Source organism: Sceloporus occidentalis, unplaced genomic scaffold (assembly GCF_023333645.1).
Source record: "Sceloporus occidentalis isolate IW3139 unplaced genomic scaffold, rSceOcc1.0.p SCAF_57, whole genome shotgun sequence".
Lineage (NCBI taxonomy): Eukaryota > Metazoa > Chordata > Lepidosauria > Squamata > Phrynosomatidae > Sceloporus > Sceloporus occidentalis.
This window is the reverse complement of record NW_028317037.1, coordinates 2,891,211-2,906,237: the sequence shown is the minus strand read 5'-3', so window position 1 is coordinate 2,906,237 and position 15,027 is coordinate 2,891,211. Positions and strand designations below refer to the sequence as shown.

At 42.5% G+C, this 15,027-nt stretch overlaps 1 protein-coding gene across 1 annotated transcript; it reads left to right on the top strand.

Annotated features, from left to right (window-relative positions):
- Positions 1–2,781: 2,781 nt before the first annotated feature.
- On the top strand, positions 2,782–14,569 carry LOC149287711 (uncharacterized). The gene is made up of 2 exons (XM_089492568.1): positions 2,782–2,830; positions 13,448–14,569. The coding sequence occupies exons 1-2, from the start codon at positions 2,782–2,784 to the stop codon at positions 14,509–14,511; spliced, it is 1,113 nt and encodes a 370-aa protein (XP_089348694.1). The 3' UTR covers positions 14,512–14,569.
- The last annotated feature ends 458 nt before the right edge of the window (positions 14,570–15,027 follow it).

The window sequence follows — 15,027 nt, the reverse complement described above, 5'->3', positions numbered from 1 at the left end:
CTCCTTCCTTGGAGTGCAGTGATCCTTGGAGGTCTTTAAACAGAGGCTGGATGGCCATCTGTCAGGGATGCTTTGATTGAGAGTTCCTGCATGGCAGAATGGGGTTGGACTGGATGGCCCTTGTAGTTGCTTCCAGCTCTATGATTCCAAGTGAACATGAAACATGTAATAAGAAAATAATGCTATGTAATGAGAGGAAAAGGTATATATACAAAGAACAATTACAATACACAAATCAGCTTCAATTTATCTACTCTGAATAACATACTGATGTAATGCAGAATAACATCTAAACAATGATAATGTAAAAACTAATTTAAGTTTATTACTATGCATAACCTACTAATGTAGGTAATACATAGAAACATGGGCAATTGTGAGTACAGTTACACAAAGGCTTCAGGACAATGACAATACATATAATTAAGAATGGGCTACAACAAAACAACAAAAGGAACAATTACAAGACACAAACTCCCTCCAATATATCTGCTCTAGGTGACATGCTAAAATAGATGATATGTAACTAAATAAAGTGCTGTTATCCCTGTCTTTGGGAATTGATGGAGGACATTTCAAGACAAGAGGTCTTCCTCAGCCACAATGGAGCAGGCTGTTATCTGAGATACTCTCGTTCTTCCTCCTTCAAAAAATGTGCCAGAGATGTCTTTTGCAACCGATCTTCCTCTACTTTCCTGCATGAAACCTGTCCTGGTTTTGGGATCTTCTGGGGAGGCCCCGGTTGCTGTCCCACGGACCTCTCAGCTGCATTTGGGGGGAAGGCAGGAGAGGGCTGCTTGGTGGCTGCTCTCAGGATTTGGGACCCCTTCTTAGTCTTGCCGTTTTCATTAATATTCTGCTCCCCCTGAATTTGGGACACAAGGCAGGTTCTGACCATTAAAACAACCGTTGTGGCTGTTGTATGTCTTGAAGTGGTTTCTGACTTATGGCGACACTATCCTGGGTTGTTCTTGGCAAGGTTTGTTCAGAGGAGCTTTGCCATTGCCTTCCCTTGAGGCTGAGAGAGTGCGACTTCCCCAAGGTCACCCAGAAGGTTTCTTTTTTAAATCTTTATTGTATTAAAATACATATAACTTATAACAAATAAATGAACAACATTTAAATTACCATAAATACATAGGAATGCCATGTATACATATAATTCTAAATGCAAAATACATTAGAATAAACTTCCAAACCTAAAGGGACAGCTAGCTCCTTTCTGTAAATAATCCTCTTTTAGCTCTGGCTAATTAGTCTTTACATCTTTTCTTGTTCTCAAGTCGATTTAGACTCATGGCGACCCTATGGATGAGAGTCCATAATTCTCTATTTGTCTTCATACTTAACCTATACCAGTTTTATTTTGAACTGGAATTATTCCCTCCCTTTTTCAATGTAAATCCTTTGTACATATTCCCCCAGATATTACCATTTCTTCCCACAAAACATAGTAATCTTCATTACAAATTTGACGTTTATATAATCTTTATTATTTTCTGAGTCATAAAAACAGAAAAAAGACACAAATCCAGTATCCATAACATCACTGTCACAAATCTTTCCTTTTTATTGGACCCACTTTCTGCTTTCTGTCTTCTTGGCCTTTCAAAGAGCTCACTTTCATCATATTATAACCAAACCCTGCTTTTAAACACAAACTTTATGCACAACTCTAAAACGTATAAACACAATATATATATGCTTATTGATAATATCAGTTTCCATTTATGTTCTTATCTATGGTCAAAATACTGTATGCATAACTTTGCAGTATTCGATTCCTTCTTTATCATGCTTTACTTTAAGCAGGAGACTCAAATTTCTTCTACTGAACTATAATTAATCAGGAAATAAAAATACACATTTAAACCTTTTTTTGAAGAACAGACTTTGTAGATTCAATTCCAGTTAATTCAGACCTCAATGAGCTTCAGATTTCAGTTCCATTCTTTTCCCATTAATCTTCTCTTTTTCCATATCGTAATTCTGAGCCCTACAAGAGAGTTTGTCCCGTTCCCTGCAATCATTAATTCTCTGCATCCAATTTTCCCGTCTTGGAGAATCATCTGACTTCCATAACTTTGCTATTTCAATTCTAGCTGCTGTTACAAGATATAATATAATCCTCCAATATTGTCTGTGGGCTTAAAATCGAAGTTATACTGAGTAAGTACAACTTAGGGCTCATTGGGAATTTTATTCCCAATATCTGATGTATTGAGTCATGTACTTTCTTCCAAAATGTCTGAATTTCCCTGCAATGCCACCATATATGATAGATGTTTCCCTTTTCACAATCTCACCCCCAACAATTAATTCCCCTGTGCTAATTTATAAGGGGTTGTTTAGCTTCCATGGGGTGTAATATCACCTGTTCATTATTTTCATGTGGTTCTCTTTTAGATCCTGAGCTACTGTAAATGTATTTGTTCTATTCCAGGCGTTTTGCCATTCTTCCATTTCACTTTTGCTCCCATATCCTGCGCCCATTTCCCCATATACTCTTTTACAGTCTCCTGTTCCATATTCCTGCTCAACAGTAGTTTGTGTCATTTGGATATCCTTTTCTTATCAGGTTGCCAGAACAAATCATCCAATCCGTTTAGTCTAGCTTCGATCCCTATTGTTTTGTTGTCTACCAGAAATCTTTGTTTTAGCTGGTAGGAATTAAACCACTGTCTATTATGTCCATCCTTGTCAATATCTTCCCTAGATCTTATCGACCAATTCCCTGATTGATCCTTCTTAAGCCAATGTTTGTAAGTGAGCCAATTACTGATGCTTATCCATCTACCGAAGAGTGGCTCCTGGGCCGATGTCCGAAGGGGTAACTTAAAATAAAATGTCTTTTTAATCTTGTTCCAAGTGAGTAGTAAAGATTTCCTCATGGGATGGTTATTGAAATCTTCATTCATCCCCAACTTCTCATAACATAAGAAGGCCTGCCAACCAAATCTTAACTGAACATCCTCTAGATCAAGCATTTCTTTGTCCTCTAATTTAATCCAGCTTTGGATCCAAATTAGATTACATGCCCAGTAATATAATCTGAACTCAGGGAGCGAATAGCCCCTCTCTCTGAAGCATCTTTGAGCTCCTCCCATTTAATCCGATGTTTGTGTCCTTTCCATATGAATCTTTTTAGCTCGGCTTCCCAACCTTTAAATATCTTATCCTTAATCTCTATTGGCAAATTTTGTAGCAGAAACATAATTTCCTGTAGAACTGCCATTTTGATTATGGCAATTCTGCCTAGTAGTGAAAGATTTAACCAGCTCCATCTCCTTAAATGTTCTCTTATGTCTTTCCATACCCCTAAATAATTATTGTCTTTAGAAATCCAAATTCCTAAGCACCTCAGTTTCTTTCCTACTTGGAAGCCCGGTTTCCTCTTTCATTCCTCTACCTCTTGTTCAGTCATATTTCTAGTTATCAACACTGTCTTGTCTCTATTGATTTTCAGTCCTGTGAATTTGCCGAATTTGTTAAGCTCCTGTAGCAGCGGTTCTCTGCCCCGATTTGGGTCCTCCAAAACTGTTACCACGTCATCCGCAAACGCTCTTATCTTGGTTTCCTTTCCTTTCCTGTTAATCCCTTTTATATTTGGATTACCTTTAACAGAGGAAATCAAAATTCCCATCACTTCTAAGAATAAGAGCGGTGATATCGGGCATCCTTGCCTTGTGCCCTTATTTATCATACATCCTTGGAATCTTTCTCCGTTTATAATTAAGCTCTTTGTCGATTATATATTTGCCTTATTGCCTCCCATTTCCATACTTTTTACCACTTCTATCAAAAAATCCCATCTCACGCTGTCGGAGGCTTTCTCCGTGTCAATAGCAATTAGGGCACATTTTTTCTCATTATTTACCTGGTAAAATTCAAGACAATTTATAATCGTTCTGATATTGATCCTAATCTATCTGCCCAGTAAAAGTCCATTTTGCTCCTTCCCAATTGTCAGATTCAAAATTCCCTTCAGTCTGCTGGCAAGTATTTGTGTGAATATCTTATAATCAGTGTTCAGCAAACTTATTGGTCTATAATTAGTCATTAACAAGCTGTCCTTTCCTTCTTTAGGAATTAAAGTGATACTCGCTAGCTCCCATGAGTCTGGAATCCCCTCTGCATTAATAGGATTAAACCATTTATATAGTGGATCAACTAGTTCCCCTTGAAATGGTTTATAATATCTAGCTGTAAATCCATCCACTCCAGGGGATTTCCCCTCTTTATCATCTTCTTATCTTCCCTCCGTCTATGGGGCCTGCAAAGGGAGGGGGCTTCCTTTCCTGGGGAGGGCATGGTCTAGATCTTCCCTGTCTATGGGGCTTCAAAAGAAGGCTCCAGGGCAGAGGAGAATGTGGCCCAATAGAGGGACCTTAACATTTCCCCAAATGAGCACATTGTCCGTCTCTCTGTCCAGAGGCAGAGCCCTCTTTCCCAAAATGGCTGCTGAGGGATTCCTATCCAAATGCCCTCTGTCTTTCAGCAGCCCCTTTATGCCACCTCTTCCCTTGGCACTTTCCTTCTTTCCTTCCTTTAACCTCCATCCCTTCAATGAAGGGGACTTTCAGGCAAAGAACTAACAACGGCTTCCATGTCCTTTCTGCATGTTCCCAGAGGAGGATCACTGAGCTTTGCAGGGTTGCCATGAAGGATAAGGAAAGGATGTGTGTGTGTGTGTATATGTGTGTGGGGGGACTAATCCAGGTCCTGTGGGCCTCTAAGCCTAGTTGCCAGGGGGTATCCCTATCCCCAGAAGGGGCTTTGAGCTCCCTCCGTCTGCCTGCTCTTGGCTTTGGCCTAAATCTGGGCTCTTCTCTCCCCCACAGACAGAGCCCCTTCACCAGGGAAAACCCCTTCCCCCCAGAAAGCTGTTGTTTCCAATGCTATTGAAGCCTATGCTATCTGATGCTTTTTATTTGTCACAAAAGTCTTTTGACTGGGAGCCTCCCCTCTTCCCAGAGATGAAGAGGGTGCCCCCATTGGAAGACCAAAGAGGGGGGCTTGCGAGACCTTATCTCCCCCCAAATGAGGAGGAAGGAAGGGAGAGTCTCTCCTCTGCCCCACTTTCCAGGAGGGAGGGGCTCCTCAAAGCCCTTTTACATCTAAAGGACCCTGCCCCCTCCCCCCATGACCATGCCTCTCCTCAAGTGCCCCCTGCCCCCTTTTTCTCATACATTTCTCTCCTCCACTTCCATCTCTTCCTCCCTCAGAACAGACTGTGAGGGCAGCAATGGCTTCAGGGCCTGAGACTGAGCATGTGCACATGCCCCAAAGGCCCCTCCTGAGCATGTGCAGGGATCGCCAGGGCCTTGCTGCTGCTGAGGCTTATTCCGTTGGCAGCCTTTGCGGAAAAGGAAGGAGTGCACCCTTCATTCCTTCCTTCCTCTCTTTTTTCCTTCCTTCCTTTGATGAGACTTGGAGGATGCCAGAATAGAGCCCAAGGAGGAGCTGGACTCAGGAGGGAAAGGGAAGGAAGGAAGGCTCTGCTTTGTACATAGAGCTCTATCTGTCTGTTTGGTATGTGTTTGTGTGTGTTTGTCTCTTTTCTGCTTATGGCTGGGAATGAAGCTGAGGACTGATGAGAGAATAAAGTGTATTTTGTGTAAATTCAGAACTTCTGTGCATCAAAGAGTCCAACACACTGAAACAACAAATAACTTTATTGAGAACACATAATCAGAAATTCAGTGTTTAAACCAGAACTGTCCTCCCCAAGACAAAGAATACATTGAAACCCCAACACCTAAACTTCCACCTTCTACCAAACCTAGCTCCCACCTCCACAGATGCACAGTCTATGCCCCAAAGGGAACAAGGTCAACTTTGCCATTCCCAGAAACTAGCCCCTTTCTGTTAATACCTGCCCCGACCTTTCTTCAGACAACATCCCATACTTTCCAAAAGCTATCATTCCTATAACTATTCTAGCCAGTTGTAAAAAAATCCCAGCACCCCTTTCTAGCTGACATATGCCATGACCCATAATCCCCAGCCAAGTTTATAACCTGAAGCAATTATCTATATTAATAGCTGCTTGGACCACCGGAGATCATCACAGTGAGTCAGTTGTAAAAGCCCATCTCACTCCAGAAAATAAAGGTACTTCAGGAGTTTGCACTCTATCTCTTTCTGTAATAATAGCTACAAAACTGATAATAGCATTTGGGACATTTAGTCTTTTAATAAAATATGGCAGATTTAAATGCTGCTTTAAAACCTCTTTCCATCTGCCAGCTTTGCTCTGGTTTTGGGGGGAAATGAGAAAGTGTTGGGAGGGAGGGACTGCCAACAGAATTAGGAGATGCATTGCAGGATATGGACAGTTTGCGGCCAAGTAAGGTCCAAAACACACGGCAGCAATAGTCCATTTTGAGAGCGCTTTAACTGCCCTGGCCCAGTGCTAGGGAATCCTGGGAACTGGAGTTTATTGTGGCACCAGAGCCCTCTGACAGAGAAGGCTCAATGTCTCACAAAACTACATCTCCCACAATACCCTAGCACTGAGCCAGGGCAGTTAAAGCAATCTCAGATTGGATTATTGCTGCAGTGTGTTTTGGACTTAGGTGACCCTTGGCCAGTCACACTCTCTCAGCCTCAGAGGATGGCAATGGCATCCCCTCGCTGAATAAACCTGCCAAGGAAACCCCATGATAAGTTTGCTTTAGGGTTGCCATAAATTGGATTAGACTTGAAGACACACATGAAGAACAGAAAAAAGTCTGCTATTATTTCTCAGGTTGTACATGGGAACGGGGGGCAGTGTGGTGCAATGGTTTCAGTGTTGGGTTACAACTCTGGAGTCCAAGCTCCAGTGCCCCACTCCTCCATGAAACCAGCTGGGTCCCTTGGGCAAGAAGTCACACTCTCTCAGCCTCAGAGGAAGGCAATGGCAAACCTCCTCTGAACAACTCTTGCCAAGAAAACCCCAGGGAAGGCTCCCCAGAAGTCGGCAATGACTTAGAGCCACTCCACAAAAAACTACAAAGCCTCAAGAAAGAGCCAGCGGTGGTTTAGTGGCTGGAGCATTGGACTATGACCCTGGAGCCCAGGGTCCGAATGCCCTCTTGGCCACAGAAATCCACTGAGTGACCTTAGGCAAGAAGTCACACTCTCTCAGCCTCAGAGGGAGGCACTTGCTAAACCACTTCTGGACAAATCTTGCCAAGAAAAGCCTTCAATGGACGTCCCTTAGGGTCACCATAAGTCAGAAACAACTGAGAAGCACACAACGACAACAAGAGCAGTAACAGCACTAACACAAGGCAGCTTGGGAGAAAAGAAGGAAGGAAGGAAGAAGGAAAGTAACAAAAAAAGAAAGAAAGAAAGAAAGAAAGAAAGAAAGAAGACTTGGGAGTTGTAGTCCTCGGTTGAGAGGGATTGGAGTGGCCTTACTGCAGGGCAGGACCAGTGTTGGTAAGAAGCCTTGAACTTATTTCCCAGCATGTTTTACCAAAATCCATGGAATCCACCCCATATTACACGGAATATTCAGTCAAAATCCCTTGAAAGTTCCCGTAATGTTAATAATAATAATAATAATAATAATAATAGGATTTATTTATATTTTTATTAATATGGTGGATCTTTAGCAAATAAATGTAAACCTAATTGAATAAAAATAATTGTAACTTATTTCAACTCTCAAAATTACCATTGGACCAAACAAAGAATCTTTCAGTCCTTCTAATACCTTTAAGATACTTATTTGGACATGAAGGGGGGCCAGGAAGATTTATGCAAAATAGAAACGTGTTCGGCTGCAACCACACTGCAGAAATAATCCAGTTTGACACCCCTTTAATTGCCCAGGCTCAGTGCTATGGAATCCTGGGAATTCTAGTTCTGTGAGACATTGAACCTTCTCTCTCAGCAAACTCTGGTATGATAACAAACTACAATTACCGGGACTTCATAGCACTGGGCCATGGCAGTTAAAACGGTATGAAACTGGATTGTCTCTGGAGTGAAGATGCAGCCTGAGTTGGTTCCAAGATACACTGCAGAAATAATCCAGTTCAAGACCACTTTAGCTGCCGTGGCTCAGTGCTAGGGAACCCTGGGAATTGTAGTTTTGTGAGAAAGAGCTCTGGTGCCACAATAAACTACAATTCCCATACATCTGAGGAAGTACGCTTAAGTCTAGGAAAGCTCATGCTGCCAACTTTTCTTTTAGTGAGTCTCAAATGTGCTACACGATCTATCTATCTATCTATCTATCTATCTATCTATCTATCTATCTATCATCATCATCACCATTATTATTATCGTTATTAAATTCAAATGCAGCTGAAAAAGTGGACTTAAATTGGCAATGCTGATATACTGTAGAGACTCTTTCTCTGGGGCTGTGATCTGGAAGCGTGGAGGCAATTCCCTTCTCAAATCAGGGAATCATGGGAATTGTAGTTTGTTGTGACACGTATGTATATATACAGTATATGTATGTGTATATATGTCTGTGTGTGTGTGTGTATATATATAATGTGTGTATATGTGTGTCTGTATGTCTCTCTCTCTCTGTGTGTGTGTGTATCTGTGTGTGTTTATGCATGTTCAACTGAGGACTCAGAGAAGGTTCTAGAACATACTCCATAGTCACAAACAGCACACAAAATGGCTGCCAGAACACAAAATGGCTGCCAGTGTGGCTGGGGCTCCAGGGTCCCTCAGTGCCTCCTGCCTTGTTCCATATTAACTGCAGGAGGAGCCTGTGAGGGTGGGGCAGGGGGCGGGGCCTCCCAGCTCCTCTGCTCCCATTGGCCAGATTAAAGAAGGGGAGGAGCTTCTGCCTCTATTTAGCTCTGCGCACGGAAGAGTGAGCAGAGAGAGAGCGAGCGAGCGAGCGAGCGAGCAGAGGGACAAGGCCTGGAAGTGGTAGGTTTCACTACTGCACTGAGGCCTCCAAGTGCTGAGCCAGAGGTAGCCATTTTGTGCTGCTTGTGATTGTGGGGAATAATATTCCGGAACCTTCTCTGAGGCCTCAGTTGAACAGAGGCTTCTCTTTCTCTCCTGAGGCTCCAGAGTCAGAAGGAGGTCAGGTTCCTTGGGCCAAAAGGAAGGAAGTGTGTCCCTTTGTGTGTCTTTTGTGAGAGGGTTTTCTTAGCTCTGCTCCTTCTGGGGAACATGGGTTTTAAAAAGGATCAGAAATGGAGATGATAGTTTTCATACAAGTCTTATTCTTCTTCTTCACAAACATTGCACTTTGGCTCCTAAGAGGAGGCTAGTCCCCCAAACAAGGCCAAAAGTGGCTCCTTTGGGAGGTTTTAAAAGTCTCCCCAGTTTCCTTATTAATAGATTTTTAGGCAAGAAGGCAGGAGACAGACCAGAATAACTCATATTACCAAGAATGAAACATAAAACAAACAACAAAAATAAGGATTATAGACTAAAACAAACTACTTAATTTTTTAAAGGAAAACCATTATTAGGAGGATAAAAACAAGACATGGGTGCTTCTATCCTTTTACAATCGACTCGGGATGTATCTGCACTGCAGAAATAATCCAGTTTGAAACTCCTGGCTCCATTCTATGGAATCTGGGATTTGTAGTTTGTTGTGGCATGAGAACTCTCTGGCAGAGAAGGCTAAGGGTCCTAAAGGTAAAATCCCAGGATTCCATAGCACTGAGCAGTTAAAGCGGTGTCAAAGTGCCTTATTTCTATAGTGTGCATGCAGCCTTCTTCTGAAAGGGGCTGATGCTGGGGAAAAGCACTGGAGACCTCTGCAGGTTTCAGCAGATGGTTTATTTATTTATGATGCACTGATTTCACATCTATCTATGGGGACATAACCAGGGGCCTCTCTAATTCCCCATCCCCTAATCCCCCCCCCCCCCCACTCTAATAAGGCATGGAGTTGAGTAGGGGAGCTGAAGTAAATCTATGCTAGGTCCAGGGAGCTTTGTTTGGTGCAGAGGGAGGAAGGGGATGCCCACCTCTGCATCGGCCCAAAGGAGGCATTTGTCACCTGCGTATGTCTCCAGCAGGATGCTGTTCTTTGTGTCTTTGAGTGCTGCAGGGTTTCTTGCCAAGTAAATCCTAATCCTGGTCCCTTTTCTCAGGACCTTCATCTCGGCCTCCTTGTACACGGCTTTGGGCCTCTCTTGCTGGGCGTGACCAAGTCCAGGACCACCAGGACCCCTGCCCACCTGATGGCCGAAACAGAGGCCAAGCGGAGGGAGTCGGGCTCCAACAGAAAGAGGCTCCTGAGGTACAACAGCTCTTTGGTAAGCTGCCATACTTACTATTAGTTTCATCTATGTCTGGTCCAGCTCATGAAAGCAAGCGGAGAACATACTGTCCCAGTTTGGCAGAAAGAGTCCTGGGTAACCCTCTGTCACCTCATTTTTTCAGGGGCTTAGAAAATGTCCTATTTCTCTCTCCTCCTCCCACTTTCCCCATTCTCCTCAGGTCAGTTCAGTTGCTGAAAAATTTGTTCCAAATTCAAAAGAGTGTTCATCCCTTCCACTCAAAAGAGGGGAGAAGGGAGGAGAGGAGGAAGCAGGGTCTTGCCCTTGCCAGGAGACGGAGGCAAAAGCAAACTGCGGTACCCTTCCTCGCTTGTGTGATCTTTATCATACAACTTTGGCCATCTTGACCACCTTCTGGTGTTGCTTAGCCACATGTGTCTTGCTTTCCCCATCTGTGAAATGCTGGGGGATATGGGAGAATATGTCTAGGCCTAAATTGAGGGTGGGCCCAGTGGCCCTCAAACCCAGAGTACTCCCCAGAACTGTTTTTAACAATGAAATATACCTCTGAAATTAGGTGAGATATGGCTAAATGCACTATAATTCATTGGTGACTAAATGTACTATACATGTTGGGATAGTCAGTATCCTAATCAATCAATAATATTCCAGAAATGGCCTAAATTATATTCTTTATTATATTGTATATTATATTGATAGGATTCGAGACAAACTGGATCTCAAAGGCTGCAGCTTTTTTCTGGCTTGCAGAATTTAAAGTTTATTTCCTGGACTGAATTCTAAAGTGATCAAATAATATTTGCAATGCACCATGTGCTTTCCTCCCCTTTTGTTTAGTCACTCTCTGGATGAGGGCTATTTTCTGTTGCAGGTGACCTTTGCGGATGTGGTGGTATATTTCACCGAAGAGGAATGGAAAATGTTGACGAAGAAGCAGAAACTTATGTACAGTAATGTGATGATGGAGAATTATGAGAATGTGGCCTCTGTGGGTAAGGAACCTGAATCCATTGCCCTTCCTGTGAAGACTGAGGGCCCTTTCATAATTCACTGTCAGAGCGCTATGATTCCACTTTAGAATTATAGAATCAAAGAGTTGAAACAGACCACAAGGACCATCCGTTTCAGTCTTCTGCCATGCAGGAATAGACATTCAAAGCACCCCCCAAGAGATGGCCATCCAACTTCTGTTAAAAGACCTCCAAAGAAAGAGACTCCACCAAACTCTGAGGGAGTATATTCCACTTTTGAAGAGCCCTTACTCTCAGGAAGTTCCTCCTAAAGTTTAAGTGGAATCTCTTGTCCCTGTGGCTTGCATCCATTATTCCATGTCCTTTTCTCTGGAGTAGCAGAAAGCAAGCCTGCTCCATCCTGAATATGACATCTCTTCAAATATTTGAACAGGGCTGTCATATCCACTCTTAACCTTCTCTTCTCCAAGCTAAACATGCCCAGCTCCCTAAGTCGTTCCTCAGAGAACATGGTTTCCAGACCATTCACCATTTTGGTTTCCCTCCTCTGGACTTGGTCTAGCTTCTCAACATCTGTTTGAATTGTGGTGCCCAGAACTGGACACAGGATTATTGCAAGTGAGCCTTGACCAAAACAGAATAGAGTGGCACAATTACTTCCCTTGATCTTGACACTATACTCCTATTGATACAGCCTAGGATCACATTGGCCTTTTTAGCTGCTGCATCACATTGTTGACATATGTTCAACTTGTGCTCTACTACCATTCCTAGTTCCCTTTCACACGTAATTTAATTGTCATAACAACTTCCTGCGGAATCATGAAATTTCTAGTTTTAGTGAGGCACTATTATTCTCCACTTTGTAAGGATTCTAAATATCAAATCCTAAACTGCCAATTCTGGAATGTTGTGGGATGAAGTGCTATCCTTTTAGGGGAGTTTGGTACTTAGCTCAATAGAGTGAAATAGTTTTACTGGGGCAATAGTGACCTCTGGACTCAGCCAATCTATAGCAGTTCCTGAATCAAACAGATTTTCAGAGGCATTTGAAATAGGTTTTTGTGTTTTATTTAGGGGTAAAGCAAAACACACAGACACATACATATAAGTGTTCATGCACACACTCAAGAACTAGGTAACAAAGGTGGGTGTGGTGAATAGATGTAAGGCTTTGATAATGGTGATACGTTATCTATCCAGATCTTTATTCCAATTGTTGAGGATTTGAAATAAGGAGAGGTCAGTAGTTCCCATGACAATTGGGGTTGGTGAGTGCATTGAGGTGTTTAGCCATGAAAACAAACAGTGTCTATCTGTAACTGGACTGACACCGAAGAACAGAAGTTGGGGCTGATATTTAGACGGAAATTGGTTTCTGCTTGGGGGCAGAAACTGTGGGTTCAGAAAGGTTTATATCACTTTAGAATATTTCCTTTGTGGGGGAAGAATGGTGTGAAACGAACTGAATGCAATGGGTGTTTGATGCAAATACATCAGACAAAAGGCATTAGCTCACCGGCTCTCAGATTCTTGTTGGCTCTGAATTTTGATCGCGTTCACAAGCCAATGTACGCTACAATCTGAGGACGCAAATATCCAGATGTAGGCATTGGCAATGCACTGACCACTTTTCACACTTAAAAATAAGTCACAAACACAGACGATTTCATTGAAATCCTTGGAGGTTCTCTATCTTGAGTTGCAAAATAATACAAATATTTGCAAGCTCTCCTCTCTGACTTCCATCAACTTCACCATCCCTTGTACACACAACTCCGATCCAATCCACTCCAATCCTCATGTGAGCTGCATACTGTATTGGTTGTGAGTCCTCTCCTGGTGCCAAACAGCATGAAGCTTCCTCTGCAGTTAGCTTGCATCATGCCTTGGGCTCTGACTCAGCATTCAGTGGCTGTCTCACAGGATATGATGCCACCTGTCAATCAAAGTATTTTTGCACACGTTTAATTGAATTTTTTTTTTCAACAGTCCTTTGACTATCTTCTTCTACTGATTCCCTCAAGGCAGTTCCCATATGGTCTCTTCTTTGCTAGGTCCTAGGAGTAAGAATGCAACTGTTCAATGGATTTAGGGGCATAAGCATCAGGGTCATGATTAGGTTACTCACAGCAACTTTATTAATTTAATCTCTAAGAAGGAGGGGTTAATGAGGGCTAAATCATGCAGTAACACCCTCCTCTGTTAAGTCTGATTTTCAGTCTCATCTGTAATTATCTTTCTTTACAGAAAAACATTTGAGTCATGAGAGAGTCCACACAGGAAAGAGGTCACATAAATGCCAGCATTGTGGGAAACATTTTGCTTACAAGTCAATCCTAGTCATGCATCAGAGAGTCCACACAGGAGAGAAGCCATACAAATGCCAGCATTGTGGGAAAGGTTTTTCTCAGAAGTCAATCCTAATGATACATCAGAAAATCCACACAGGAGAGAAGCCATACAAATGCCAGCGTTGTGGGAAATGTTTTTCTCGGAAGTCAATCCTAATGATACATCAGAGAATCCACACAGGAGAGAAGCCATACAAATGCCAGTGTTGTGGGAAATGTTTTTCTCAGAAGTCAATCCTAATGATACATCAGAGAGTCCACACAGGAGAGAAGCCATACAAATGCCAGCGTTGTGGGAAATGTTTTTCTCAGAAGTCAATCCTAATGATACATCAGAGAGTCCACACAGGAGAGAAGCCATACAAATGCCAGCGTTGTGGGAAATGTTTTTCTCGGAAATCAATCCTAATGATACATCAGAGAGTCCACACAGGAGAGAAGCCATACAAATGCCAGCGTTGTGGGAAAGGTTTTTCTCAGAAGTCAGACCTAGTGAAACATCAGAGAGTCCACACAGGAGAGAAGCCATACAAATGCCAGCATTGTGGGAAAGGTTTTTCTCGGAGGTCAAACCTACTGACACATCAGGGAGTCCACACAGGAGAGAAGCCATACAAATGCCACCATTGTGGGAAATGTTTTTCTCAGAAGTCAAACCTAGTGAAACATCAGAGAGTCCACACAGCGGAGAAGCCATACAAATGCCAGCATTGTGTGAAATGTTTTTCTTCAAAGTCAGACCTCGTGAAACATCAGAGAGTCCACACAGGAGAGAAGCCATACAAATGCCAGCGTTGTGGGAAAGGTTTTTCTCAGAAGTCAAACCTAGTGAAACATCAGAGAGTCCACACAGGAGAGAAGCCATACAAATGCCACCATTGTGGGAAATGTTTTCCTCAGAAGTCACACCTAGTGGCACATCAGAGAGTCCACAGAGGAGAGAAGCCACACAAATCCTAACATTATATTTGTCAGTAACGAATACAACAAATATATTTTCAATCCAGCAGTGCAAAGAAAAGGCCCTTGTGATCTTATTTGTAAAAGTTGTCTGTCAATATGTCTCTATGTTTTCAAGTTGGATTTTGTTAAGTTTAGGTTTTAATTGCCAATAGTATAGATAATTGCTTTGCGTTGTCAATTTGGCTGGGGATTGTGGGTTGTGGTATATGTTAAGTAGATGGGAGGTTGGGATTTGTTGCAGCTGGTTAGAATAGTTATGGGAATTATAGCTTTTGCAATGTGTGGGATCTTGGCTTAAGAAAGTTGGAGGCCAGCATTAAGAGAAAGGGCTAGTTTTTGGGAATGGCAAAAGGGGGCCTTGTTATCTGTGGGGCAGAGACTGTGGGAATTGGAGGTGGGGGCTAGGTTGGAAGAGGGTCATGTTTTTGGTTTTAGGGGTTTTAATGTATTGTTTGGATTGGAGTGGTCAGTTCTGGCTTAATCACTGAATTTCTATGTGTTCTCAATAAAGTT

What these genes read in the sequence shown, in the direction of transcription:
- LOC149287711 (XM_089492568.1), top strand. Translation starts at nt 2,782, where the DNA reads ATGCTTATCCATCTACCGAAGAGTGGCTCCTGGGCCGATGTCCGAAGG. An exon ending in CTGGGCCGATGTCCGAAGGG is followed by an intron (nt 2,831 to 13,447) that starts GTAACTTAAAAT and finishes CTTTCTTTACAG; the next exon opens with AAAAACATTTGAGTCATGAG.